Here is a 27822-nt window from a genome sequence, read left to right as displayed (position 1 = left end):
ACGGCTGCTTTTCAGACAGTACATTGCGAGCAAAAGAGCTTGCTATGGCATAAAGCTGTACATGCTGTGTGAGAGCTCTTCTGGCTATGTGTACAGCTTGAGAGTGTATACAGGGAAGGATTCTACCCTAAACCCTGTAGGTTGCCCTCCCTCGTTAGGGGTCACAGGTAAGATTGTATGGGAACTTGTCCAGCCACTTCTTTACAAAGGTTATAACCTTTATGTGGACAATTTCTATACAGGAGTAGAGCTGTTCAGTGAGCTCTACAAAGCTGGCACTGTGGCCTGCGGTACAGTTCGTTGTAACCGCGAAGGATTCCCGCAGGAGCTTGTTTGCAAGAAGCTCTAGAAATCAGAGAGTACTGCATTGCGTTCTAACGAACTGCTCGCAGTCAAGTTCTTAGATAGGCGTGATGTATACGTGCTCACTACAATTCATGATGAGAGCACTTCTCCCATCACGGTTTGGGGTCAGATGGCCGAAGTCCACAAGCCCATCTGTATACTTGATTACAATAAGTACATGGGCGGAGTGGACAAGAACGACCAGGTTCTTCAACCATACAATGCATGTCGTAAAACTCGCACTTGGTACAAGAAACTGTTTACCCACCTGATTCAGATGGCAACATATAAATGCGTATGTTGTTTACCGTCAGACAACCACAGGAAGACTCATGACTTTCCTTGACTTCCAGTTGTCTGTAATTGAAAGCCTGACTGCTGTTACAGAAGCAGCATTAGCCTCCACCTCATATGTTCTGGAGGATGTGGCAAGGCTGCAGGAGCGACACTTTGCTGATCGCATTCCTAAAACACCCAAAAAGGATCGTCCATGTCGTCGCTGTAAAGTGTGCTCGAAGCATGGAAAGTGGCAGGAGAGTCGGTATTACTGTCCCCAGTGTCCATCACAACCATGCCTCTGTATCTCTACTTGCTTTACGTTGTATCATACTAAAGCAAAGTTCTGGGAAATCGACTGAGGTTGAGCTGCTGTTGGGTAATCCTTTCAGTGGCAGTGCATGATAACTGAACGTCCATGGGCCACTGCTTCGTTAGGCAAGGAGCCACAGAATTTTACTTCATCATGGACTTCCTTTGGACTGCTTGAGAGCTAAATCCACCGTCAGAACGTGGTCAGTGTTCTGTTCAATTAACATGCATTATAATCCCCCTACTGCATATACTAGTGGACAGAACATATGCCACATTGTCACGGAGTACCCTTTCTTCACCAGCATGTCTACCTTACTTTCAACGGTAGATATGCTCTCTCAGTTCGAGGAATCACTTTGTACGCCATACTTGGAAACCCCCAACTTGCATCCACAAACTAGTATAGGTTCACTTGGCAATTATACAGGATTAGCCAGGACTCTGATGAGAACAGAGGCATGAATGGGTAAGGAAAGCTTATGATAGGAGTGCCTTCACAGGGTTATTGCACAGGTAGAAGGCAGATAGTAAAGGTAAAACAGATGTACATCATCTACACCTATGGATTCAAACCCATTGGTGCCATCCCGCACGGAAGGAGAATGACTTGTATAGGTCAGTGTTTGACCTGCTTTTCATGTTCATCCTCCATCAGAATTTAGTAGATGTTCAGTTTGCTGTATAAGTGCATTACAGTCACATCACTGCACATAATGTTGGCTGTGACATATGCTACGTTCTCATGGACTCCCCTATGTACCAAACACTACCCTTTTTCATAGCCTATGGCCTTCTCTTTAGGGAACATCATGAGAAATCCCCAGCATGTCTCCCTTAGTTTCAAAGGTAGATATGCTCACTCAGTTCGAGGAATCGCTTTGTACGGCATACTCGGACCCCCCCAACTTGCATCCACAAACTGGATGGAGTTGGATTTAGCACAGAGAGTGTGTTAAAGGCGCATGAAAAACATGTCTTCCTGAGCCTCAGGTGGCTGTCCCAGGAGTCATTAGTAAAGGTTTGTTACGCCTGCATTTGGTAATGTTAAGGAAGAAGGAGGCAGTTACTTGACAGGTGGTAAAATGTAGTCAAACTTATTCCGTTCTGTAGCGTGTAAATGTGATGGGCCCTTGTCTGGCAGCGGTAAGTTAATGTGAGTGCAGTGATTGGTTGGATTAGGCCTGTGGCTGGCGATATGAAAGGGTTGTTTGTTGTGCGTGAATGGCGTGTGAATGGACCATAAAGAGGTTGGTGCCTGGACGCTGCTTTATGGCCCACCTTCAGAAGGCTTGGTTTCAATATTCAGATACTTTGGTAAGTATTCATGCTTTGAAACCATAATTTCTGGAGGTTTTAAAACCAACCAGTATGAGTGGTGGGTTAACTTTAACAAACTAGTACCAGGGGAGTCCAAGGGTGCAAGACTTCCGTGGCTCTCACCAGTTTTCCTTCACCCAGAATCCCCTTGAAATCACAAAATGTGCTTAAAAAACACATTTGCCTTGCATTCCAATGAGCAGAAGTCCAGGGATCTGCAGGGAGCCATTAAAATTACCTACCACAAAACAGACTCGTTTTTTAAGACAGTCACCTAAGTATTTAGTCCTGGGCTCGGCAGCCATGTAGGGAAACCTACCAAACGCAGACATTTCTGAAAACTAGACACCCAAGGTAGCCCACGTAACTGTGGTGTGTTTGGATTTAACAAAGTTTTCTTACCCAGAATACCCTGCAAAAGTGAAACGTTGATTAAAACCACTATTTTTCCTTTCTTTATCACGGAAACTACAGGAATGTGCAGGGATCCTCAAAATTCCTACCACCCAGTGTTTCCCCACTTGTCCTGATAAAACACAACCCCGCTTGTGTGCCTGCGCCTAGTGCCTGCTTCAGGAATGAATCACTCCAGGGTTAACAGTACCCTTGTGTGATCCATTCCTGTCGCGGGCACTAAGCCTACCCACACAAGTGAGGTATCATTTTTATCGGGAGACTTGGGGGAATGCTGGGTGGAAGGAAATTTGTGGCTCCTCTCAGATTCCAGAACTTTCTATCACCAAAATGATAGGAAAACTTGTTTTTTTAGCCACATTTTGAGGTTTGCAAAGGATTCTGGGTAACAGAACCTGGTCAGAGCCCCACAAGTCACCCCATCTTGGATTCCCCTAGGTCTCTAGTTTTAAAAAATGCACAGGTTTGGTAGGTTTCCCTAGGTGCCGGCTGAGCTAGAGGCCAAAATGTACAGGTAGGCACTTTGCAAAAAACAGCTCTGTTTTCTGTCAAAAAATGGGATGTGTCCACGTTGTGTTTTGGGGCATTTCCTGTTGCGGGCGCTAGGCCTACCCACACAAGTGAGGTATCATTTTTATCGGGAGACTTGGGGGAACGCTGGGTGGAAGGAAATTTGTGGCTCCTCTCAGATTGCAGAACTTTCTTTCACCGAAATGTGAGGAAAAATTGTTTTTTTAGCCACATTTTGAGGTTTGCAAAGGATTCTGGGTAACAGAACCTGGTCAGAGCCCCACAAGTCACCCCATCTTGGATTCCCCTAGGTCTCTAGTTTTCACAAATGCACAGGTTTGGTAGGTTTCCCTAGGTGCCGGCTGAGCTAGAGGCCAAAATCCACAGGTAGGCACTTTGCAAAAAACACCTCTGTTTTCTTTGGGAAAATGTGATGTGTCCACGTTGTGTTTTGGGGCATTTCCTGTTGCAGGCGCTAGGCCTACCCACACAAGTGAGGTACCAGATTTATTGGGAGACTTGGGGGAACATAGAATAGCAAAACGAGTGTTATTGCCCCTTGTCTTTCTCTACATTTTGTCCTTCAAAATATAAGAGAGTGTGTAAAAAAGACGTCTATTTGAGAAATGCCCTGCAATTCACATGCTAGTATGGGCACCCCGGAATTCAGAGATGTGCAAATAACCACTGCTCCTCAACACCTTATCTTGAGCCCATTTTGGAAATGCAAAGGTTTTCTTGATACCTATTTTTCACTCTTCATATTTCAGCAAATGAATTGCTGTATACCCAGTATAGAATGAAAACCAGCTGCAGGGTGCAGCTCATTTATCGGCTCTGGGTACCTAGGGTTCTTGATGAACCTACAAGCCCTATATATCCCCGCAACCAGAAGAGTCCAGCAGACATAACGGTATATTGCTTTAAAAAATCTGACATCGAAGGAAAAAGTTATCGAGTAAAACATAAAGAAAAATGGCTGTTGTTTTCAGCTCAATTTCAATATTTTTTTTATTTCAGCTGTTATTTTCTGTAGGATCTACACAAATGAACCTTTGCTGAATTCAGAATTTTGTTTATTTTTCATAAATAGTTAGCTTTCCAGGATCCAGCATTGGTTTCACACCCATTTCTGTCACTAACTGGAAGGAGGCTGAAAGCACAAAAAATTGTAAAAATGGGGTATGTCTCAGAAAAATGCCAAAATTGTGTTGAAAAATGTGGTTCTCTGATTCAAGTCTGCCTTTTCCTGAAAACTGGGAGGCTGGTGATTTTAGCACCGCAAACCCTTTGTTGATGCCATTTTCATGGGAAAAACCACAAGCCTTCTTCGGCTCCCTTTTTTCCAATTTTTTTGAAAAAAGAACAAGTTTTGCTCTATTTTGGCTAATTTCTTGGTCTCCTCCAGCGGAAACCACAAACTCTCGGTACCTTTAGAATCCCTAGGATTTTTGAAAAAAAGGACGCAAATTTGGCATGGATAGCTTACGTGGACAAAAAGTTATGAAGGCCTAAGCGCGAACTACCCCAAATAGCCAAAAAAGGGCTCAGCACTGGGGGTGGGGGGCGATAGGGGGGGAGGGGGGGAACGGCCCAGCAGCTAAGAGGTTAAAATTGTACAAAAGAAAAACAGTAATTTGAATCATAAAAAAGCTTAAAAGGTTAAAAAATAAAACAATTCATAAAGCAGAAATCAAACTTGCCTAGTAACAACTTTAAAGTGCATTATGCACTTTTTAAAGTTTGTTAAAGAACCACGGAGTGCTGGGATCGCGTATACATTTTGAGCTTGTTGTTTCCACTTATTCTAATTACCTAGCCCAAAGTTCTGATTGATCCACAGTGAAAGATGTGTTAAAAGCAGATTAAAATGCCAGTTAGCGACCTTTGATTGTGTGCAGTCTAAATGAAGTCGAAAAATCCCCAGTGGGCCCTGATATCCTCTAGTTTGTGAATATGATGGTTCCACTATGGCTAGCAGCCTGACCCAAGTTCCTGTCTGGACCACAGGAAGAATATGTTAGACACAGGACACCAGCTACGCCTTGGTGCACTCAGTTGCTAGTTAAAGACATGTTTTTTTTGTTCTTATTTGTTTAAAAACTTTGTCATCGTTGAGCTCTAGACAATTTTTGCCTTCCTTCTTTTTCCTTTCTTTATTTCCTTGTTTTTTCTGCTTACCTTATTTTTCTGCTTTCCTTTTCCACCTTTCAGTTTTGCATTAATTTTCATTATTTATTTTTTCATTATTTTTTCTTTTTGCCTTTTTTCTTGTCCTTTTTCCTTCTTGCCTTTTTAGGGTCGAGCCTGCGTTGCATGCGTATCGCAGCGAGACGCTTTTGTATTTAGAAAAGGGCTCGGAGCCCTGTCAACTTCACGTCAGTGTTTTTTATTGGTTCGTGGGCTTGCCTAATAAAATCTGCTTGCTTTCATTAGTCGAAGGCACGCATACGTCATGCCTTTTCCGGTGGCTAGCCCTCCTCGAGCGCAGCGACCAAGTACAGAAAACATGCGAGGCTCGCTGTTTTCCATCGGGCTCGTGGACTTTTTTTTCTCTAATTTACGAGCGCGATCTCGCTTGGTAGAAGTCGAGCGCTTTACGTAGGTAATTTCACTTTTTCGGGTTATGTGCATAAATGCACTTTTGCCCGATAGGTGAAAAGTCGGGTTAGGAGTTTACAACGCGATCAGCTCTAACATGAGCAAACGCGAGACCCGTTGCATTGTAAATGCTTGTTTCTTTTTTCTTATCTCTTTTCATTCTTGCCTTCTTTTTCAAAGTTGCTTTTTCTTTATTTTCATTTTTTAACTTCTTTCCTTTTTTCCTTCTCTCCTTACTTTTCCTTACCTCTTTATAATTCTTCTCATTTTCTTCTTCTTTTTGCTATTTTCCTTCTTGCTCCTTCCTTCTAATGTCTTTTTCCTTTTGTCCTTGTTTACTTTATTTGTCTTTTTCCTTCTTGCCTTTATTTCCTTGTTTATTTTCCTCTTCTCTTATTTCTTCTTTTTAATTCTCGTTTCTTCTTTTTTCCTCATTTTTCCTTTGTTTTCTTCCTTGCTTTTTTTACATTTATTTGTTCTCCTTTACTTCACTCCTTTCTTTTTCCCTTCTTTCCTAATTTCCTAATTTCCTTCTTCCTTTCATTCTTTCCATCTTGTTTCCTTTTCTGTCTTGCCTTCATTCTTTCTTCTCCCTTTTTTGGCATTTTTGTTCTTTCTTTAGGTTCCTTCTTTTTCCCTTGGCTTTTCCCCTATTGCCTTTTCCCTTCCATCTTTTTGTTCTTGGCTTGTTTTTTCTTCCTTCTTTCATTTTCCTTCTTGCCTTTTTCATTCCTTTCCCTTCTTTCTGCCTTCTCCTTATTTCCTTCACTACTTTTTTCCTTTGACCTTCTTTAAATCTTGCCTTCTTTTCCTTTCTTCTTTTTCATGTTTACTTATTGCCTTCTTGTTCTTTCTTTTTTCTCCACTCTTTTTCCTTCCCTCTTTCCTGCATTCCTTTCCTTAGTTTCTTTTCTTGCTGTTCTCATTTTGTCTGTCTACTTTCCTATCTTCCCTTATTTTTCCTTCCCTCTTTTTCATTCTTGCTGTCTTTCCTTTTCGCTTTTCCTTTTTTTCCCTTTGCCTTTTTCCTTATTTTTTTTCTTCTATCATTACTTCCCTCCCCTCTTCTTTCTCCTTTTGTTGTCCTTTGTACTACTTTCCTTCCCCTCTTGTAATTCTTTCATACTTTCCTTCTTTCCCTCTTGCCATCTTTTTTTAATTGCCCTTCTATCCTTCTTAATTCTTTCTTTTCATCTTTTCCCTTTCTTTTTCTTTATTTCCTTCCTACTTGTCATTTCTTTTCCTTCCTGCTTTTCTTTTTCCTTATTTTATCTTTTTTTCTTTTATTCTCTGCCTGACTGACATTTTGGGCGTCATTATGAGCTTGGCGGGCGGCTACCAAGTTTACGCCCGCCGGCCCAGCGGGGATGAGGCCGCAACATAGGAGCCGGCTCCTAATAGAGCCGGCGGTGTTGCGGCCGTGCGACGGGTGCAGTTGCACCCGTCGCGCTTTTCACTGTCTGCTATGCAGACAGTGAAAAGCTGCACGGGGCCCTGTTAGGGGGCCCTGGACACCCCATACCGCCAGCCTCTTCCTGGCAGTGCAAACAGCCAGAAACAGGCTGGCGGTAGGGGGGGTCATAATCCCCAGGGCAGAGCTGCTTTCAGCGCTGCCCTGGCGGATTATCACCGGCGGGGCTAAAACGGTGGGAAACCTCCGGCCCCGGCGGTGCGACCGCGGCACTACCGCTGCGGTCGTAATGAGGGTCTCCGTACCGCCAGCCTGTTGGCGGTACGGACGCAACATTACCCCTGGGTCGTAATGACCCCCTTTATGTCTGTGTTGACCAAAAACTTTGATTTTACTACTACTATGTCTATAACATTGTTGCATACAGGCATTTCAGCCAGGCTTAATCCAGTAGTCTGTGGGTTGGCGTCATTCACATTTTTCTTCCACCCACTCCATCGTGTATTGCAGGGCAATGCATGAGCCCTCTTCTGCCATTGGTTGGCTTCTAGCCTTGAGTTACAGGATGCCACCCTTTCACAAAGAGCAAATCTAACCACAAAGTAGTCCCCTCGGTGTTAAGTAGTACAATGATGTGTGTGTGTGTTTTTTTTTTTTAGACCAAAAGGACAAGTTACTTACCTTCAGTAGCACCTTATCTGGTAGAGACAACATCTAGTTGCAGTTTCCTTACCTTAGAATTTCCCAAGGCGTCAATCTGGGTCCAGAGTTTGTTTTTCGAACAGTACCGCTGCATGATGTTAGGTGGTGTCGATGAGCTCCGCGTCGGAAATTACATTGTGGGTCCTATATAGGTGCCACCCCGACGTGCTGACGTCAGTTTCTTTTTCACAACTTTCCACATCAGAAGCGGAGAACCATGAAGAACACTGACCACTGCTTCTTCAAAACTAGGGCCCTGAAAGGGGAAACTCTAACCCTAGAAATCAGTTCGCAGAGCCGGGCGGATAGGTGGGTTGGCAAGGAATATGCAACCAGATATTGGCGGTCATTCTGACCGCGGCGGTCGCCGCCCGCCAAGCGGTTCCCGCCGAAAGACCGCACTGCGGTCAAAAGACCGCGGCGGTCATTCCGGCTTTCCCGCTGGGCCGGCGGAGTTGAAGGGGTGCAACGGGTGCAGTGGCACCCGTCGTGATTTTCACTGTCTGCTAAGCAGACAGTGAAAATCTTTGTGGGGCCCTGTTAGGGGGCCCCTGCACTGCCCATGCCAGTGGCATGGGCAGTGCAGGGGCCCCCAGGGGCCCCACGGCACCCGTTCCCGCCATCCTGGTTCCGGCGGTGGACACCGCCAGAAACAGGCTGGCGGTAAGGGGGTCGGAATCCCCATGGCGTTGCTGCAAGCAGCGGCGCCAAGGCGGGTTCCCTGGGCCAGCGGGAAACCGGCGGGAAACCGCTGGCTCCCCTTTTCCGACCGCGGCTTTACCGCCGCGGTCAGAATCGCCCAGGAAGCACCGCCAGCCTGTTGGCGGTGCTTCCGCCGCACTCCGCCATGGCGGTCATGGACCGCCAAGGTCAGAATGACCCCCATTGTCTCTACAAGATAAGGCATTACCGAAGGTAAGTAACTTGTACATCTGATAGAGCCATCTAGTTGCAGATTGCTTACCGGTGAAAATATACCCAAGCAATACCATCCACAGAGGAGGGACTACAAACTAAAATCAGACAAGAAAGTCCTGCATGACTGAACAAGCAAAGCAGCCAGACCTGACTGTCCAGGCAGTGGTGTTTGGTAAACATGTGCAGAGATGCCCATGTTGCTGCCTCTCAGTTATCTAGGACTGAAACTCCACATGCTAACATAGTGGTGGCAGCTTTAGCTTTGGTACAATGAGCAAGTAGGTAAACCCTCAGGGGTTGCATATTCGCCAATGCATTGCACACTTTTTAATGTAGAGTGTAGGAGGCTTGCTCAATTTATGGTGTACACCTATGGTGTTGCACTCTATACTGAGTCCAGGCAACCCTTAATAATAGTGAACAGGCATCCAGACAGCAAAAGCTCTCTAGGGGTAGCGGAGGCGAGCAACTAAAGCTTATCCAGGAAGAGTGTAAAGCACTTGCAATACCACAATAGTCAGTCAGTAACTGTTACACAAGAAAGAGCCACACCAGGTTTTTGCACAAATAAAATATTCTTTATTATAACACTAGGGTTATAATAAAATTGGTATAGCTCCACTTGGAGATATCAATTCACAAAATATACACTTAGCAACAAGCAAGAAAAGCACAGAAATACATGGGACCCTATTGGGGGAGGCAAACCATATACTAAGAAAGTGGTATTGGAATGCAAGTGCCCAACCAAGGTAAGTGTGTTGGAATCCCACGAGCAATGCCCACCCCCTCTTGAGGTTAAGTTCCAGCAGTGGATATAGGGGATTCTTGGAGTGGCCTAAGAGCTATCCCATGTCAGTCGCCAGATTGCAGGAAGGTCAGTGGCCCGCGGGACCACCAACAAGCCTTGGTAATTGCAACTAGTTGTTGCAAGGAGGATTGCAGGTTTTTGAGGACCAGCAATGTCCAGGAGACTACACGGGGGGGGAGTTAGGGCTGGCCTTCAGCACACAGGAAGGCCAGCAGAAGTCGCTGGAGCCCTCACGAGTGACCAACAGGTGATGGACACAAGGAGGCCTCACCAGCACAACAATACAGAAGTCCTATGTTGTGGGAGTTGCAGGACAAGGGCTGATCTTCACTTTGCTGAGTGTAGGTAGCCCTGGGCTTCTTGGTGCCTGAAGATCTCCCGGAGGAAGAGTTAACAAGCCTTGGAAAGTGCAACAGTTGCGGTGCACAGGGGTTCCAGTCCGTTGGCAGGACCAGGGGCCCACATTCTCCCATGTTGGGTAGAAGACAAGCAGGACCCAGAGTAGACCACAGATTCACCACCTGTGCTGCAGAGGCACTGGATGTCCGTGGACCAGCAGACTACACCAGCCGGTCAACGTTGTCTTGGGGTGCCTGCAGTTAAAGGGGAGTGACACAGTCACTCCAAAGGAGATTCCTTCGTGCTTCCTGGTGGATGCACACAGCCTTAAATATTGCAGAATTCTTATAGGATCTGGAGAAACAATGTTGCAATGGCAGCCTTCCCACCAGAAGCAGACTTGCTTCAGTTCCAAACCAGTTCCTTTTTTCAGTTTCAGACCAGCAGCAGTTCCTGAGGCCGGGAGCAGAAGATGTCTTGCAGAGGGATCCTTGGTGAGTCTTGCTCAATAAATCTGAGGACCCACCAACGGGGGAGCCCCTGAGTAACCATAAAAGGGGGCTTGTCACTCTCTGAAGTGACCCACCTATCAGAGGGGGTCAGGGATGTCATTTTCCTGGCCTAACCAGTCAGATGCTCGCAGGGGCCTCTGCCCATGTGGCCAAGATGGCAGAATCAAGTGGCCACCTGGCAGAGCTCTGTGCACCTTCCACTCCCCTGTCCTTTGTGTAGTTTTGCGCCAGAGCAGGAACATGGGGGTTCCTGAACTGATGCAAACCGGATTATGCAAGAAGAGCACCAAATGTGCTCTTAAAAGTAGTCTGATGGCACTCAGAGGCCACCCCAGCCCTTAGACACCTAATACATGGGGTGGTGGTGGTCACCTCTCCCTTGCAGGAATTCCTTTGTTCTGCTCTTCCAGACTGAGCCTGGCTCACCAGCAGGAGGGCAGAACAGTGGCTGGGGTCAGCAGAAGCGTGGGCTGGCAGCTAGACCCCGTAAGACTGCATAGGCAGAAACGGGAGATCCTCAAAGGAAGCCCCAGAGTACATGGAATCATGCAACTAACACTGGAGTAGGTGTAGTTGCACGATTCCAACATGTTTGATACCAAACATGCCTAGGTTCGGAGAAGCCATTATGTAGTTGGACCACTCATGTTTACCAGTGCCCACTACATGCCTTAAGATGGATTCCCCACACTTAGAATCCAAGAATTGGTCTTGGGGTCTGTAGGGGCACCCTGCTCATGCAGGGGTACCTTCACACTTAGGGTCATGCACCCTGCCCTTGTGCTGATGGGCCTACCAGAGGGGTGAATTATAATGTCTAAGTGCATTGACCAGGTTAGATGGTAAAAGGGTGCATGCACCATTTCACGCAGCTGCAATGGCATGCCTACAGGCTCCCATGGGTGGCACACTACATGCTGCAGCCCATGGGGTACCCCTGGTGTACCAAAGCGCTGGGTACCAAGGTACCGTATTTTAGGGACTCACATAGGTGCACCAGTATGCCAACTGAGGGTGTAAAATGTTTTATCAGTAACCAAATTTAGGGGAGAGACCACAGTCACTGGGGTCCTGATTAGCAGGATCCTATTGAACAATAGTCTATAAACACACTGACACCAGGCAAAAAGTGGGAACGACCCACCTGGAGCTGGTTCTCTTCTGCAATACCTGACCTTTCTTCGCATCCACATAACCAACAAAGAGTTGATCATCCACCTGGAACTGTTTGGTACGATCAAGGTATAACGTTAATGCTCTTTTTGGGTCCATTTAGTGGAGTCTCTCCTCTTCCTTAGAAGGATGCGGGGGTGCATAAAAAGTAGGCAAGGTGATGGATTGGCCTACGTGGAAGGGCATGACCACTTCTGACACAAAGGAGGCCGGCCTGCGAAGCACCAATTTGTCAGGATAGATGGAAAGGTAGAGAGGCTTAGATGACTGCCTGTAGCTCACTCGCCCTGCGGGTAGATGTAATGGCCACAAGGAAGGCTGTTTTTAAAGTGAGAAGCCTAATAGGACAGTTGTGGAGAGGCTAAAATGGAGCACACATCAGGAAGGTCAAAACCAAATTCAATTCCTATTGGGGCATAATGAATGGGGGAGGAGGAAACAGATAAGACCTTTAAGAAACCTGTTTACAATAGGGGATTTGAACAAAGAAAGTTGATCAGCAAACTGTAAGAAAGCAGAAATGGCAGACAAATAACCATTGAGAGTGCCCAGAGCAGACCCCTGCTGAGCCAACCAAAGTGTAAACAGGACAACCTCAGAGAGGGGGTCAACCGACTTGTCTGTGCACCATGCCACAAATTTCTTCCAATGTCAGATGTATATCATTTTGGTAGAGGGACACCTGGCTGCCAAGATTACATTACAGACTTTGGGCGGAAGGTCGAAAGCTGTCAACTGTTGCTGCTCAATCTCCACGCAAGAAGGCGGAGACTGGACAAGCTTGAGTGGAGAACCCTCCCTTGCTGCTGCAATAGAAGACCTCTTGCAGGGGCAGTCAGATCAGAGGATCGATGGCCATGCTCAATAGTTTGGGATACCAGATCCTTTGTGCCCAGTCCAGGGCCACAAGGATTACTTAGGCCCGGTCATTCTCGATCTTCTTGAGAACTCTGGGCAGAAGTGGTATGGGCGGAAAGGCGTACAGCAGGCCAAAGTTCTACTCGAGGCGAAAAGCGTTGCCGAGTGATGGCCGCCTTGGAAACTCCAACATGCAATACTGCTGACACTGCGCGTTCTCTGCTGAGGCAAACAGATCTAACCAAGGCTCTTCCCACTGCTGAAAAAAATCTTGCGTCACCTACGGATAGAGATGACATTCGAGATCTACTAGACATTGAAGGCTGAGTTTGTCCGCTCTGATGTACAGAAATGCCCTGTTGTTCCAGCCATGTCCAGAGAAGCAGACCCTCTTGCCAAAGGTTCCATGACCCCGACTCCGCCCTGCTTATTGCAGTACCACACAACAGTGGTGTTGTCTGTGAACACCTGCACTACCTTCCCCTTGAAAGAGGGAAGGAATGCCTTCACTGCTAGCCTGATTGCCCGGAGTTCTGACAAGTTGATGTGGAGTCTGGACACCGCCGGAGACCAGATACCTCTTTCAGGTGGCTGCCCCATTCCAGGAGTGAAACATCTGTCACTATTGTGAGATCTGATTGGGGAAGGTACAGGGATCTGCCTCTGGGCCAATCCTGGTTCGTATGCCGTCACTGCAGATCTCATGCAGTTCCCTCCGAGATCTGGACCATGTCGGAGAGATTCCCTTGATGCTGCACCTACTGCAACTTCAGGTCCCACTGCACAGCCTGCACATGCCTGGCATGATTCACCTCCGGGATGCAGGAGGCCATGAGGCACAGCAGCCTCAGAGTCATTCTCAATTAAATCCAGGACAGAGGCTGAAACATCAGTATCATAGCCTGAATACCCTGGACTCTCTGCTCGGGAAGATAAGCCAGAAACTGCAGTGTGTCCAGAACAGCTCCGATGAAAGTGTGCGTCTGACGGGGAGTCAGGTGTGACTTCGGCACATTGATAGTGAACACCAGTGAATGCAGGAGTTCAGCTGTAGTCTGGAGATGAGACAACAGTCTGGGGCAAGCCCGCCTTCAACAGCCAGTCGTCGAGATAGGGGAGGACTGAAACCCCCTGATCTGCGCAGATGAGCTGCAACCACCTCCATAACCTTGATGAACACCCAAGGGGCGCTGGTAAGGTCAAAGGGAGCACAGTGTACTGAAAGTGCTTGTGGCCTACCATGAACCGCAAGTAATGTTTGTAGGCAAGCAGGACAGGAATGAGGAAATATGCGTCCTGCAAGTCCAGGGCTACCATGCAGTCTCTGGAGTCCAGGGCAGATAAAACCTGAGCTACAGTGAGCATTTTGAACTTCTCATTTTTGAGGAAGACTCTGAGGGACTGGTGGCCTAGGAAAGGGCAGAGGCCCCTGTCTTTTTTGGGCACTGAAAGTAGTGGGAATAACAATCAAAACCGAATTCTGGCACAGGGACCCTCTCTATGGCTCCCTTGGCTAAGAGAGCCATAACCCCCTCGCGGAGAAGTGCCAAGTGATCTTCTGTTATCCGATCCTAGGAAGGTAGAATGGATGGAGGGGTAGTATTGAAGGGGAGGGAGTAGCCCTATCGGACTAGCTACAAAACTCACCTGTCTAACGTGATGGATTGCCAGTGGAGCAGGTGATGGCGAATCCTGCCTCTGACTGGCCTTTGGTGGGAAAGAGTCAGACTAGTAAGGTTTGGAGGCAGCTGCGAGGGGTGGGAAGTAAGTGCAGTGGACTGGCCAGCTCTCTGGAGCCTTGTTTCTCAAGGGCATTGCATCCCACATCCCCAGTCATGCAGGGCAGCATGCGCAGCATGGTGGCTGGAGGGAAAAGGATGTGGCTGGCGTCCCTTCTGTAGAAACAAAAGGGGCTAATAGCAGACTGAGGGGAGACAAGGGACAGTCGTGAGGCCCAAGGACCTGGCAGTAGCATGAGAATTCTTAAAGCACTCGAGTGCCAAGTCTGCTTTCTCTCCAAAGAGACGGGTGCCATCAAAGGCATGTCTGTAAAGTTGGATTGGGCATCCCCCGAAAAGCTAGACGTCCTTAACCAGGCATGGTCCTGCTGGGCCACTGTTGATGCAACCGATCTGCCCAGTGAGTCAGTCGTGTCCAGTCCAAATAAGATGATGAACTTTGCTACGTGTCTCCCATCAGCAACTGCTTGGGAGAGTACAGCTTGGGCCTCCTATGGAACCTGTGGCAGCACTTGTGAAACCGTATCTCACAGCGTGTGGGAATAATGGACCAAAAGGCATGCGCTGCTCACAGACTACAATGCAGGGCTGGTGGAAGAAAACATCTTCTTCCCAAGTTGGTCCAGCCTCTTGGATTCCCTGTCTGGAAGTGCGGAAGGGAATGCACCCTGGGATGCAGAGGCTTGGATAGCCAAGCTCCTGGGGGTGGGGTGTTGTGTCGAGAATGCTGGGTCTGTTGGAGCAGGGCAATGGTGGCGGGCAGGGGTCCTGTTCAGGAGCCCCTGCTGGGTTTGGACCAAGTACCTTGCAGAACATCAGTGACCATTCTCGGGACCTTCCTCTTGACCAAGAGCGACACAGAGCTGAGTGCCGGGAAGCAAGGAGCTTTAGGGATCGCTCCCTCAAAACTTTCAGATTCATGGCTCTGCATTCGGAGCATGACTTCATGTCGTGGTTGTGCTCCAGACACCTGTTACGGACATCGCCCAATGGCAGGATCCCCAGGGCTTGAACATGCTTGTACGCAAATACATCCTCGAGGTACCAAGAGTGTCGACACTCAAAAGGATTCAACAAAAAGTCAAAAAAGTTCAGTCAGAAAACGAATGAGAGGGTAGCTCTTTCCTCGGATCAGCGCTGGCGGGAGTGAAAAAAAAAAGAACTGACGTCAGCTGGCCGGGGTAGCGCCTATGTAGGACGTGTGACATCTCCTGCACGGACGATGCTGGACGCAGAGCTGATCGACACCACCTAATGGCATGCAGGGGTACTGCTCGAGAAAAATCTCTGGATCCAAACTGATGCCTGGGGATATTGTAAGGTAAGGAATCTGCAAGTAGATATTGTCTCTACAAGATATCATTTTTGCAAGTAACAAATGTTTTTCTTTTTTAGATTGATATTCCCAAAGGTTTACAAGAACCATGACAAAACAAGGATTGCCAGAAGACTGGCAGCCAACGACAGACCGATCACCTTTGCCAATGCTTGCCTTTACTTTACATCTTATAACTTTTATGTAACTGGAATGTGGAAATACACATTTTCCAGGTCTATGGCACACTCCCAAACCAGTCTTAGATCTGTTGGAACAATCAGAACAGTCAAGATGAACAAGCATTCTTTCCTCATCCATCTACATTGGCATGTACTCTTTTCAGGTTCTTCTGTGCACAAATAAGTACCTTATGTACATTTTTTTGTCTTGTGAGGACTGGGTACTCAAAGTCTGCTCGTGTTAAAGCATTTGTTAATTTTCCTCCTCTTCATTCAATGTCCCCCAATTTTCTGTTCTGGACTTTTCTCTTCTCTTTCAAGCACTAACACTCTTATCATACCTTTCCCTCACTCTCTATGAGCATTTCCCTTCCTACCTCTTCAGTTGCACATTCCTCAACTCTATTACTCACTGCTCCACATGCACTGTTTGTCATTTCCTTCAGCCCTTATCTGTCTTTTTCTCTCCTCCCAATCTCTCACTCTCTGTTCTGTTTTTCTCCTTTCTCACATGTTCCTACAAGTCACTCATGCCATCAGCATCATCCAAGATTTCTGCTAGGCTTTCCCTCTTCATCTCTGTCAGTCAAATTCCACTCATTCTTCCTGTAACTTAAACCTTCTACAGTGATTTCGTTTTCTGTTCTTTCTCATTCTTCTCTGTTGACTCATTTGTGCAGAAGGAGCTATTTTGTCATGTTTTAATTGGCTCTTGCTCATGGACTTTGAGTACAATGAAGGGAATTTCTAAATTGTCGTCTCATAGCCGACTTCTCTCAGCAGGCAGTAGTAGGGAACCATTGCCCACTCAGGGAGGACAGGGCGCTTCTGGAATCATCTCTATTATTTTCAACACTACATTTGCAGCAAACCGCTGTTACATTAAATAGACATCTGTCAAATTCTTTGGCAAACGCTGCACACAATATGGCAGCAAAGACAAGAAGCACATTTTGAGATGATGAATATATAACAATAGGATTTAAACTGGCAAAGACCTGTAAAATATGGAGGCTTGCATGTGTTCCATTTACACAGAAAAAAAACCTTGCAATGCCCACAAGTGCTGTGACCATAATAATCTTTCACATTCATTAGGTAATGGGTAGGTCTACCTTCGCCAAGCTATAAGGTCTGACAAATGAAACAGCTCAAATTGACTTTGCCTATGCAATTCAACTATGTGGATACAAGAAATATCATTATGGAAAAAACAAACCAACAACAGAAAAAGTATTCAAGTAATTCTAATGAATGCTTTGATATAAAATTAAAGCAAACTTATACCAAAAACTGCAAAAACAAAATGGCATGACGTAAAGTACCAGAGTGTTAACAATGATTTGATCACAGAAAAAACATTAAGATAAAATAAAAAGACAGTGGTAATGGATGTATAGGGACATATGGGAAGCAAATTCATCCAGATTATTTTTGGTGAGAAAAATGAGTCCTTTTCATACCGGTCTACTGGATGAGAGGCTGATTAAGGGAGGAAATGTGCTTAAGAAGCAAGAAGTATATATAAAATACCAAAAGTAGCAAAGAAAGAGTGCACCAAAAATGCACAAAAAAGAACTACAGAAAGGTGAGATGGTTAAGGAGTGTTTACTTATTTGCTACAAAATGAAATTACGTAAGAGCCCTGTAGCTTAGTCAGTGACACACTGCAGATTTGGAAAACTTAGTAGGGACTGTTAACTATAGGTTCAAATTCCACTTCAGCTGCATTTGGGATGGAGCTTCTAGCCATTAATGCAGAAGAGGAAGAAGTACTGAAACAGAGAAATGAACCTTAGCAAAGCAGACAGTCAAGGAAATATTCAGTGACAAGGGGCAGAATGAAATATTTCGCATAAAAAGGAAAAAGTTTGAAGAACAGGTACCTGGGCACTGGCAGTAACATCCTCCCTCTGCTGATTGGTCATTGTTTCAAGAGCATCCATTACTTCTTTTTCACATGGGTCCTGCAAGCCTGGCCCACCTGTAGTGGAAAAAAAGGAATAAAGACAAAATTAATTTTTAGGGAACAAAAAGACCAACAAGAGAAACCACACATTTTATTATTTTTTATTTGCCTTAGAAATGTGGGGACTGGAACTGAGAAGTAAAGGTGGTTACAGTCCTAATTAAGTCAAGATGGAAAAGTTATTTCCCTGTAGTCCTACGTCTCCTTTCCAGAAATTTCCCAAGAAAATATAATTTGCAGCCACACCCAGGATCTCAGAGCACCTTTCTACAAAATATATAAAAAACTTTTTTCTTTAGGAAAGTCAAATCTAAAAACAAAATTATATTTTTTGCATTCTATCTGATGGGCAAATTGTTGTATTATTATTATTATTTTTTTTTTTTACAAAAAGAAGCCAATTTTATTATACAATATACCCCTGGATTAAGCAAAGTGTCATGAAAACCTGTCTCACAAAACTTTTTAATGGAAAAGTGAAAAGAAAAAAAGGAAGATAAATAGACTTTGGAGACATGAAAACCAGAAGGATTTCACCAGTATCCCATCATGCTCTGCCAGTGGTAGTTGCTCTAGCTACAGAAAGTTAAGCTCTTGGTCAGTATGCACTCAACCCATCTTTCCTTTTCCCAGGGAAGAGAGAGCGAGAGACTTTATTTTTTATAACGGTGATGCCCTCAAAGGAGAACTATGAATACAGTTCAAGTGACAAATGCTAAGCAGCGAGCTTAAATGAGGAGCACCTCCCCTTTGTTCCAACAATAGATGCAAAAGATGATGTGCATGCACTATAAGCAACCGCTGCTCAAAGGTGTGCTTTACAGCCAGCAGACAAAACATAAATAGCGATGCAACATCAAACAGTAAAAGTTCAATCAAAGTATCCACTGTTCCATACCTTCTTTTATTTCTTTAAAAAAGAACATCACATGGTTCAAAATTTCAAACGTTACAGCCAAAGACACAGCCAACGTGTTTCGTTTACCACTGTAAACTTCTTTAGGGAATTCGACTTTTAGCCAACATGTCAATAAACGATTTTCATCAACTTTTGTGTCCCCATGCGTAGGTTATCATTTCTGTGCAGGGGCCCCAATTTTATTTCAAACATTGATCCTTTATATTTCAGACCATGCCACCCCAGTGGAAAGCAGCTTAAATGCGTGCTGTAATCACCGCACGATCTGCAACCAGCACCACACCAATGCAGTGCTGGTTAAGGGTGCAGCTTTAGAGGAGCTGTGTATGCTTTGAAGCATTTAAAGACTGTAGTCTGTCTATTCAACTTGCACCTCCTTTCTTAATTTTTTATTTAAATATGTTTTAGGAAAATCTTTTTCTTGTCAGGTTTATTAATTTAATGGCCGTTTCAAATGATAACTTGAAGAAAAAAACAGACTTTGGACAAACAGCAAATAAATGGAGTATCCTATTTTTTTATTTAAAAAAATAAGCTTTTCTGAAAAACACTGTGTAAAAAAAGAGTATATTTGTAAAAACCGCTATGAGGTCCAGAGCGGAGGCTGGACTATTCTGTGCCTACAATAATTTAGCACTTATGCTTTCAATGGTGCACACCTGAAGGAGATCTAGCTGACATACATTCAATGTACTCTCACTCATGCAATCAGAGAACCAGATGAACATTTTATTTACAACACTTATTTTGGAAAAGACTATTCAGAGGAGGAGCCTTACCAGAGATTGGTGGAGGGAATAGATCTACTCTACTCTAGCGACTTGTACCCTAACCCACTCTCACATCTCCAGTCACCAAATTTGCAGTGTTCCGTCATATCTCTGACTAAGCCCATTTAATTATCATTTCAAATGCTCCTGCTTTAGAAATTGTTTCCCAAGTGTGGGCTTCTATTTCCATCCATGACTTTTTCTTCCTAGCTGTTGCGCAATCTCTTACTGGACCAATGTGTGCACATTCCCTGTCCACTTTCTGTTACCTAGCATCAATAGATGAGGCTAATCATGATCCCTAGTAACTCTTTAATTCCTTAGCTATCTTAAATTTTTACCTTAGTGATCAAGTATTGTTATTTCTGACTGCTAAGCATACAGTCTTGTTATACCGTTCCTAAAGTGAGATCTCTTGCCCCAATCTCTAAACTGTTGTTTCTTCGTTAAGTCAAATCAGCTCATTTAAAGAGTGGTGGATGCCCTCATTGCTATACATACGGCAGTGGTCTCCAAACTTTTTAATACCACGCCCCATCAGTTGAAAAATAAAAATCATTGGGCCCCACCTCAGAATTTTCACAATGATTTTTATAAAGATGGCAATGTTTAAATATGTCCAGACGTGGGGGGGGGGGGGAGGGGGGAGGAGTTGGCGTGGGCGCTCCCTAGTTTGAAGACCTCTGACATACGGTATATACACCACATTTAGAGGTGGGGAAACACCAATGCATTTCTAACGCTGATCCTCAGTTGGCAGTGCCATGGGAAACACTTCGTTGGCAGCTCTTTTGGCACAGTGTGCTGGCAAATGAACATCAAAAACCCTGCCTTTTTTCTATCTCCCATGCTCCAGCAGGAAAAAGCATGAATACAATCAGATGAGAAAACTCCCAGCACATGCGTGTATATGTATGTGGGATTTGTACAGCACAAAACTGCCACTAAAAAGGGTCAATGGCAAAGATATTGTGATCATATAACTGGAGGAGTAGCCGTTTTAAAGAATGAAAATGGACTATTGCTACAGTGTTTTGTACAGTTATTAACAGAGGTGTGACTTAAAAAAATCTCCTAATCTGGAGCACGATTAGGAGCGTCTAGAATGATACAGCCTGTCAACTCCAGATTCCAGGTGCACCAATGGAGAAGGGCTGCTGCTTTATTTTCTCCTTTTTTGCGCTTGTCTCCAGTCTGATGGCCTGCTGGTTGTGAATGTGCCAAGGGCCACCGAAGATGATGGACATGCAAGCCAAATAGGCAAGGGGGAGGTCCTTCTAGTGGCTCTCTAATGATGCAGCAGCTTTTAGAGATGGCACAGGATGGCAAGAGGAACCAGAGGAGTTCCATCATGGTGATTGTGATGTAGTCATATCTCACCTGGCACTAACAAGTAGCATATCTGCTAGGGGGAGGGCAGTGTGGAAGTGGGAGGCTGTATAGCTGGACTCTGCCACCATTGAGCAAACAAGGGCCATTTTTTTCTTATACAGATACAAAAACAAGTTAATTGTTCTTGCTATGAAATGGTGACCTGATGGCACCCTAATTTTGCCAGCAAGAGATACGTCATATCATAAGGAGCCTGGTACAAATGTCTGCATTGTGTTCTCTGAGAACTTTAGAAATGGTGAAGCAAACACTTTATAACCCCCATAATCCCTAGAAGTCATGGTCTTTTAACGCCATGGACAGCCTGATGTCAAGGTCCTCTATGTAGTGAGCGCCTCTTGTCTATGTCATGGGCCTCTTCCTAGCATCTGGGGTCTCCAATGCTGTCAACGGCAGAGGACAAAGAGCAGGAAATATCACAGGATATCAGTGAGGTCCCTCCAAAACACAGTTGCTGTAAAAGTAGCGTGAAAAAACAGCCATGAAGGATTTTTGGCTCATCAGCCCAACAAGATTACTGTGATGAAATGCCTCTTTGCATGTTTACCCCCACATTTCTTTGAAGTGATACTGATGGTGTTTCAACTTAGAGTGCACTGCGGCCTGCTAACTAGACCTCAGTGCCAGTGTTCTAACCCCTTACAAAGTATATGTCAAATTGTCTATGCCCAATTAGCAACTACTGACATACTTATAAATCTCTAGTATGTAGTACCAAAGGCATTTAAGGCAGAGTGTCGACCCAGGGAAGCAGCACTGGTTGTGCTACCCTGTGTGTGACACAGTACAAAATGGCTCACAGCTTGCCACTGCAGAATGAAGAGCAGTGGTCACACTGCTAGTTCGACTTTATCACCAACTCCCATTCAGTCCTGTCTTCACTCACAAAAAGGGTTTTCTAGAGGCAGAGAATAAAATGGGCAGGAAACAAACTATTGTAACACACCTCTTGAAAAACAAACTTTAAATAAAGTAGGCTGTAAAAAATACTGAGTGCAGCAGCACAGTGTCAAAACTTAATTTCTGTGGAAACTAACAATATGGAAAACCCTTGTGTGTAAAAATCCTACACAACGTAGAATGAGAACTGAGAAACCAGGTATCAATGTGCTGTGAATTCCTTGGCAGCTCAAGATCGCAGTAAAATTATATCTCTGGATCTTCCACCAGATAAGAAGAAAGTATGAGTATGTCATCTATAGTACACACAGATTGCCATCTCAAAAGACCTGGATCACACAAAGGTGAAACCACTTCCTCGGGAATGTGTAGACAAATTAAAAATATTTTCAATGAGAGTTTTGGGTTGCAACGTCTAAAATGAGTTGAGCTGCATAATTTTCTAGCACAAAGCCTTGTCAGTGCTCAATCTCTATGCCTCAAGCAGTCTGCGCTCTTAGGGGGTTGACAGATACTCAAGCCACATCTTTTGGGAGGTTTTCTTATGTGCTATCTGTAGGAAAATGCCTCTTTTGACATGGCCAGCCCCCACTTTCTGCCTGGTTTTTGGTGCAATTTTGACTGAATGTGCACTGGGTCCCTTCTAAACAGGTCCCAAGTGCCAGATCTCTTTCCCTAAAACTGCACAGTATTTTCCCCAATTGGCAAACCTTTAGCTACCACTAAGTCCCTAGTAAATGGTACCACTGGTACCTAGGGCATGGGGTACTAAAAGGCTCCTGAGGGCTGTAGCACGAATTGTGCCATCCCCAGGGACCCCTCACTAAGTGCACACAGTGCTTCCCAGGCTGCATGTCTTGGTGCAGAACTAAAATGAAAACACTACGTCACACAGCCTGTGTGCCCTGTCCCCTTTACACTGCATGCAATATATGTATGCCACCCCTCTAGTAGGCCTTCCAGTACCAAAGGCAGGGAGCGTTAGTTATATTACATGTGAGGGCATACCTGCATGAGCAGATATGCCCCTGCTATGTCTTTGTCGATTCTCAGACATAGTAGGTGAACAGTGAAGCCATTTTAAATACATGTGGTCGACATTGATCATTACGAGTTCCCCAGCTACATGATGGCTTTACTGACAACAGGGATGTTTGGTATCAAACAAGTGGTATTAATAAGCCCTCACTGAATCCAGGGATGCATCTATTAATACATGCACTCAGAGGGCACCTTAGAGGTGCCCACTGAAAACCTACCAACTCCTAGTGTGGGCACTGACTGGTCAAAACAAGTACAGCTGCCTTAGAAAAGAGTTCTGGCCTCCTGAGGTGAAAGCCAAAGCTCTCCAGGTCTCAGAACAAAAGCCTGCTTTTGGCAGAGGTGTGACCGCCTCTCCCCGGCAGGGTGGACATACTAGGGCGGGGAGCTTTAAAGGCCCTGCTGCCTTTGAAAAGCGACCCAGGCCTCTCCTAATGGTAAAGCAGGCCAACCCCCAGTTCCTGACCCCACTTTTAGCAGCAGGACTGGCAGGAAAATTAAGTAAATTAGGAGGTGTGCCCCTTTCATGCCAGTCCCACCCTTAGGGTGGGTAAGCTGAAGTATGCACTAATTTTTAAATTCCTTCTACTTGCATGGAATGAATCAGGCCAATAAGATTAGGGCTATGCAACTTCCCAAAGTAAGTGGTCATAGGAAGGGTGTAGTCACCCTAAAGGTGAGTAGCCCGTTGGCTACCACCTGGCACTCCCTGTAATGGCTCTAAATTCAGTATTTCGGTGGCACCACTGAAATCTAGAATCAGATTCCTGTCGACCTTAGTAGAGTCGGTCAACACCAAAGTTGCCCCAGCGGAGAAAACTGAAGACACCAACTGACTTGGCCCTAGCCCTAACGGCCTGTCTGCAGCCTTCAAATAACCTGCAGCCCAGTGACCTCTAAAGCCTTTGATAAAGACCAAGAACTCCCGTGGACAGTGGACCTGTCCATAAGAAACCATCTATAAAGACAAAGCAGTCTGCCTGAGGAACTGCGAAACCGCCGCCTGGAACCACCTCTGCACCCGATGCCCCTGGCATAAATCCAAGTGGCCCATAACTCCATGGAAGGTTCCCCAGCGGTTCTGACGAAGAGTCCACCGTAGGCTGACCCCAGCCGGATTCCACAGCAACGTCTGCAGCCTAAATCTGAGGGCTCCCCCCTGAATGCAACCTGCCCGGTAAGCTGTTTCCAACACCAAAAGACTCCCTTGCACCTAGAGCCCCTGGGCCTTGGGAAGCTGGACTGTTTGTGGCCCTACAACCCCTGCATCTCTACTTACCTGTACAACTGTGGGTTGACCTCTCTCGGCCTCGTGGACAGAGCCTGCAGCCCTTTTTTTAAAGTAATCTCCTCTGTTGAATAACACTGGGCGCCCAACGCTGTGTTAGCACTCTGCACCTGGCCGCCCCCTGTGCTGCTGAGGGTGTAAGTTTGGTGCAGCCTTGTGGTCCCCCCTTGTACTTCCCTCAGCTCCAGGAGATTGACCCCTGAGCCTGCTTTACTCACCTGTAAGTAGCACTTCAGCGAATCCCCCGTCTCCACTGGATAGCATAGGGCGCCTGACACTGTATTGGCACTCTGTACTCAGCCGCCATTGTGTCGCTGAGGGTGTAAGTTTGGTGCTGCCTAATGGCCCACTCCCCAGGTGCTTGCCTCAACCCCCAGAGACCACCGCTTGTACTTACTTAGGAGCAGCGCGTCCTTACTACAAACCCCCCCTCTTCCCCAGATTAACATTGGGCACCGACACTGACCTCTGTAGCCAGCAGCCCGTGCCGCTGTAGGTGCACTCTTGGTACCAACCTGAACCTTGCCCAGTGCTAGTCTAACACTCTGAAGACTGGGATTGTAAGTTGTGCACATACCTATGAAACTTCATCCTTGTTTTCCTCCCATAGGTTACCATTGAAGACTCTGAAATTTGCACTGTTGATTTTTGAAATGGGCAAGTATTTGTAATGTAAAAACTGCTTACCCTATAACGAAGTTCTTTGGTTCAAAGCATATATAAAAGCAACTGTGATTTTTCTACATTGGTCTTGGTTTTATTCTTTGAGTGTGTCTCATTTATTGCCTCTGTGAGTACAACAAATGCTTAACACTACTCCTTGATAAGCCTACCTGCTCGCCCACACCACCACAAAAAGAGCACTAGACCGATCTATTCTGCCTCTGCACACCTTTGGGGACCCACAAGATTCTCTGCACAGTGTACTTCATTTTAGTACACTATATAGAGAGCTAGCTTCCTATGCTAACATATTAAGCAAGTTGATTATCTTAGCAAGAGACACTTCCATTCTGTGAATGGAGTCATCAAGCTCCCTGCCTGTAAATAAGGAATTATTTTAGAGAGCTTGCTGGTCACCATGACTCCAGATGCCAATAAAGTTCTTTGGGTTGAATGGTTAAAGGTCTCTAATTTGAATCTCCCAGACTGCACAACAAGAAAGAAAGTTTGTTGTTATACATATTGTGCCTGTTAAACCACACTGGCTGAGAGGACGATCTTTCTAGCCTTGTCTTTTTTCAACTCTTATAACCTCATAAACTCCAACATGACCTCTCTGTCTATGAATGTAGTTTTTGACATCTTCTTACAGATGTCAGATTCAATCTCAAAATATGAGGCAAGAAAACAAGCTATTTCTACCATGTGGGTGTCAATAACTGCTTTCTTCCATATGAGGGGCACATAGAAAAAAGAGATGGCATTCTGACTGCTGAATGAAAAGACGTCAATAGAATCAAATACAAATCTTTTCCTTACAGGAAAAAAGGAAGATTTCGGAGTTAAAAATCATCACATCTGACATCATTCTTTCAAGAGCCAGAAAAAAGAACCAACTCAAGGAGGCACATGTTGGTACAATGCTAAGAGGGGGTGCCTTCCAGGTTCTTAAAGGGACAGCCTTCTTTGCTCTCTTGGGTTACAATGTAAGTCTATAACGCTGCATTTGTATCGTCCTGTTCTCAGCTGCAAAGGATGCTGCAATTCACTTCTACGACATTCATCTGATGGATTATTTTGAACATTCTGAGAAAAATGAGGCCTTTGTTAAGCTTCCATTTCATAAATCTGAATATGAACAACTAGATAAAGACATTCTGTGATCCAGTTTTCATGAATGAAAGCTTAGCAAAAAGGGTATGCGCATGCAGCGGAAAGTTATTCAAGATTTCATAACTACAAATGAAGACCCAACGATGCAAAAGGAAGGTGTTGCACATGCTGTACCTGTAGGAAGCTGGCTCTGTACAGACTATACCAAAGTAAGGTATATTGTGCACAGAGTACAGTGGATCCCCAGAGGCTTTACAGAAGCTAAAGTAGCTAATACTAATGTCCTCTTTTGTGGTAGTGTGGTCAAGCAATTAGGCTTATCAGAGGGTATTGCTAAACATTTGTTGTACACACTCAATGACTAACTCCAGGCCAAATTTTTTATGTATCAAAAATATTGAAAATGTCACTTACCCAGTGTACATCTGTTCGTGGCATCAGTCGCTGAGATTCACATGGTCTGCATAGCTCGCCATCTGGTGTTGGGTCGGAGTGTTACAAGTTGTTTTTCTTCGAAGAAGTGTTTTCGAGTCACTGGACCGAGTGACTCCTCCTTCTGTGCTCATTGCGCATGGGCGTCGACTCCATCTTCGATTGTTTTCCCCGCAGAGGGTGAGGTAGGAGTTGTACTATAGTAATAGTGCCCGCGCAATGAAATGTGTAAGTATGTACCTATTAAAGGTTTAAATAATATATATACAAATGTACAAAATTGAAGGTAACTTCTGAACTGCTACAGGCTTCCGGGGAGGTGGGTGGGCCCATGTGAATCTCAGCGACTGATGCCACGAACAGATGTACACTGGGTAAGTGACATTTTCAGTTCGATGGCATCTGTCGCTGTAGATACACATGGTCTGCATAGACTAGTAAGCAGTTATTTCCCCATAAGCGGTGGTTTAGCCTGTAGGAGTAGAAGTTGTCTGAAATAGAGTTCTTAATACAGCTTGACCTACTGCAGCTTGTTGTGCGGATAGCACATCTATACAGTAGTGTTTGGTGAATGTGTGAGGCGTAGACCATGTGGCTGCCTTACATATTTCATGCATTGGGATGTTTCCTAAAACGGCCATTGAAGCACCTTTTTTCCTTGTTGAATGTGCCCTGGGAGTAATGGGCAGTTGTCTTTTTGCTTTAAGGTAGCAGATTTGGATGCATTTAACAATCCATCTGGCTATACCTTGTTTTGATATTGGGTTACCTGCATGATGTTTTTGGAATGCAATAAATAGCTGTTTAGTTTTTCTGATGTTCTTTGTTCTGTCAATGTAGTACATTAATGCTCTTTTGACATCTAATGTATGTAGTGCTCTTTCAGCCACAGAATCTGGCTGTGGGAAAAAAACTGGTAGTTCTACCGTTTGATTTAGATGGAACGGTGAAATAACTTTTGGTAAAATTTTTGGATTAGGTCGTAGGACGACCTTATTTTTATGTATTTGTATAAAAGGTTCCTGTGTTGTGAACGCTTGAATTTCACTTACTCTTCTCAGAGATGTAATGGCGATGAGAAAGGCAACTTTCCAGGTTAGGAATTGTATTCCGCAAGAGTGCATGGGTTCGAAAGGTGGGCCCATGAGTCTTGTTAGGACCACGTTTAGGTTCCATGAAGGAACAGGTGGTGTTCTTGGTGGTATAATTCTTTTAAGACCTTCTATGAATGCTTTGATGACTGGTATCCTATACAAGGAAGTTGAATAGGTAGTCTGCAGGTATGCAGATATTGCTGCAAGGTGTATTTTAATAGAAGAGAAGGCTAGCTTTGCTTTTTGTAAATGGAGCAAGTAATTTACTATATGTTTTGGAGTTGCGTCTAGTGGTTATATCTGATTATGATGGCAGTAACAAACAAATCTTTTCCACTTACTTGCGTAGCAGTGTCTAGTGGATGGCCTTCTGGCCTGCTTTATGACCTCCATACACTCTTGGCTAAGTTGTAAGTGTCCGAATTCTAGGATTTCAGGAGCCAGATTGCTAGATTCAGCGATGCTGGATCTGGGTGTCTGATCTGTTGGTTGTGTTGCGTTAA

The 27822-nt window shown here is 45.1% G+C and overlaps 1 protein-coding gene across 1 annotated transcript in view; it reads right to left on the bottom strand.

Moving 5' to 3' along the window:
• Positions 1–27822, bottom strand: part of ZFR2 (zinc finger RNA binding protein 2) — a 641917-nt gene that overhangs the window by 37414 nt on the left and 576681 nt on the right. Inside the window, exon 18 of the mRNA XM_069216682.1 lies at positions 17625–17722. Coding sequence (XP_069072783.1) covers positions 17625–17722 — 98 coding nt within the window. The remainder of the gene's footprint in view (positions 1–17624; positions 17723–27822) is intronic.

The sequence above is a fragment of the Pleurodeles waltl genome, chromosome 12 (assembly GCF_031143425.1).
Source record: "Pleurodeles waltl isolate 20211129_DDA chromosome 12, aPleWal1.hap1.20221129, whole genome shotgun sequence".
In the NCBI taxonomy this organism is placed as follows: Eukaryota; Metazoa; Chordata; class Amphibia; order Caudata; family Salamandridae; genus Pleurodeles; species Pleurodeles waltl.
Note: the sequence above shows the minus strand (reverse complement) of the source record. Positions and strands in the feature narration are given on the sequence as shown.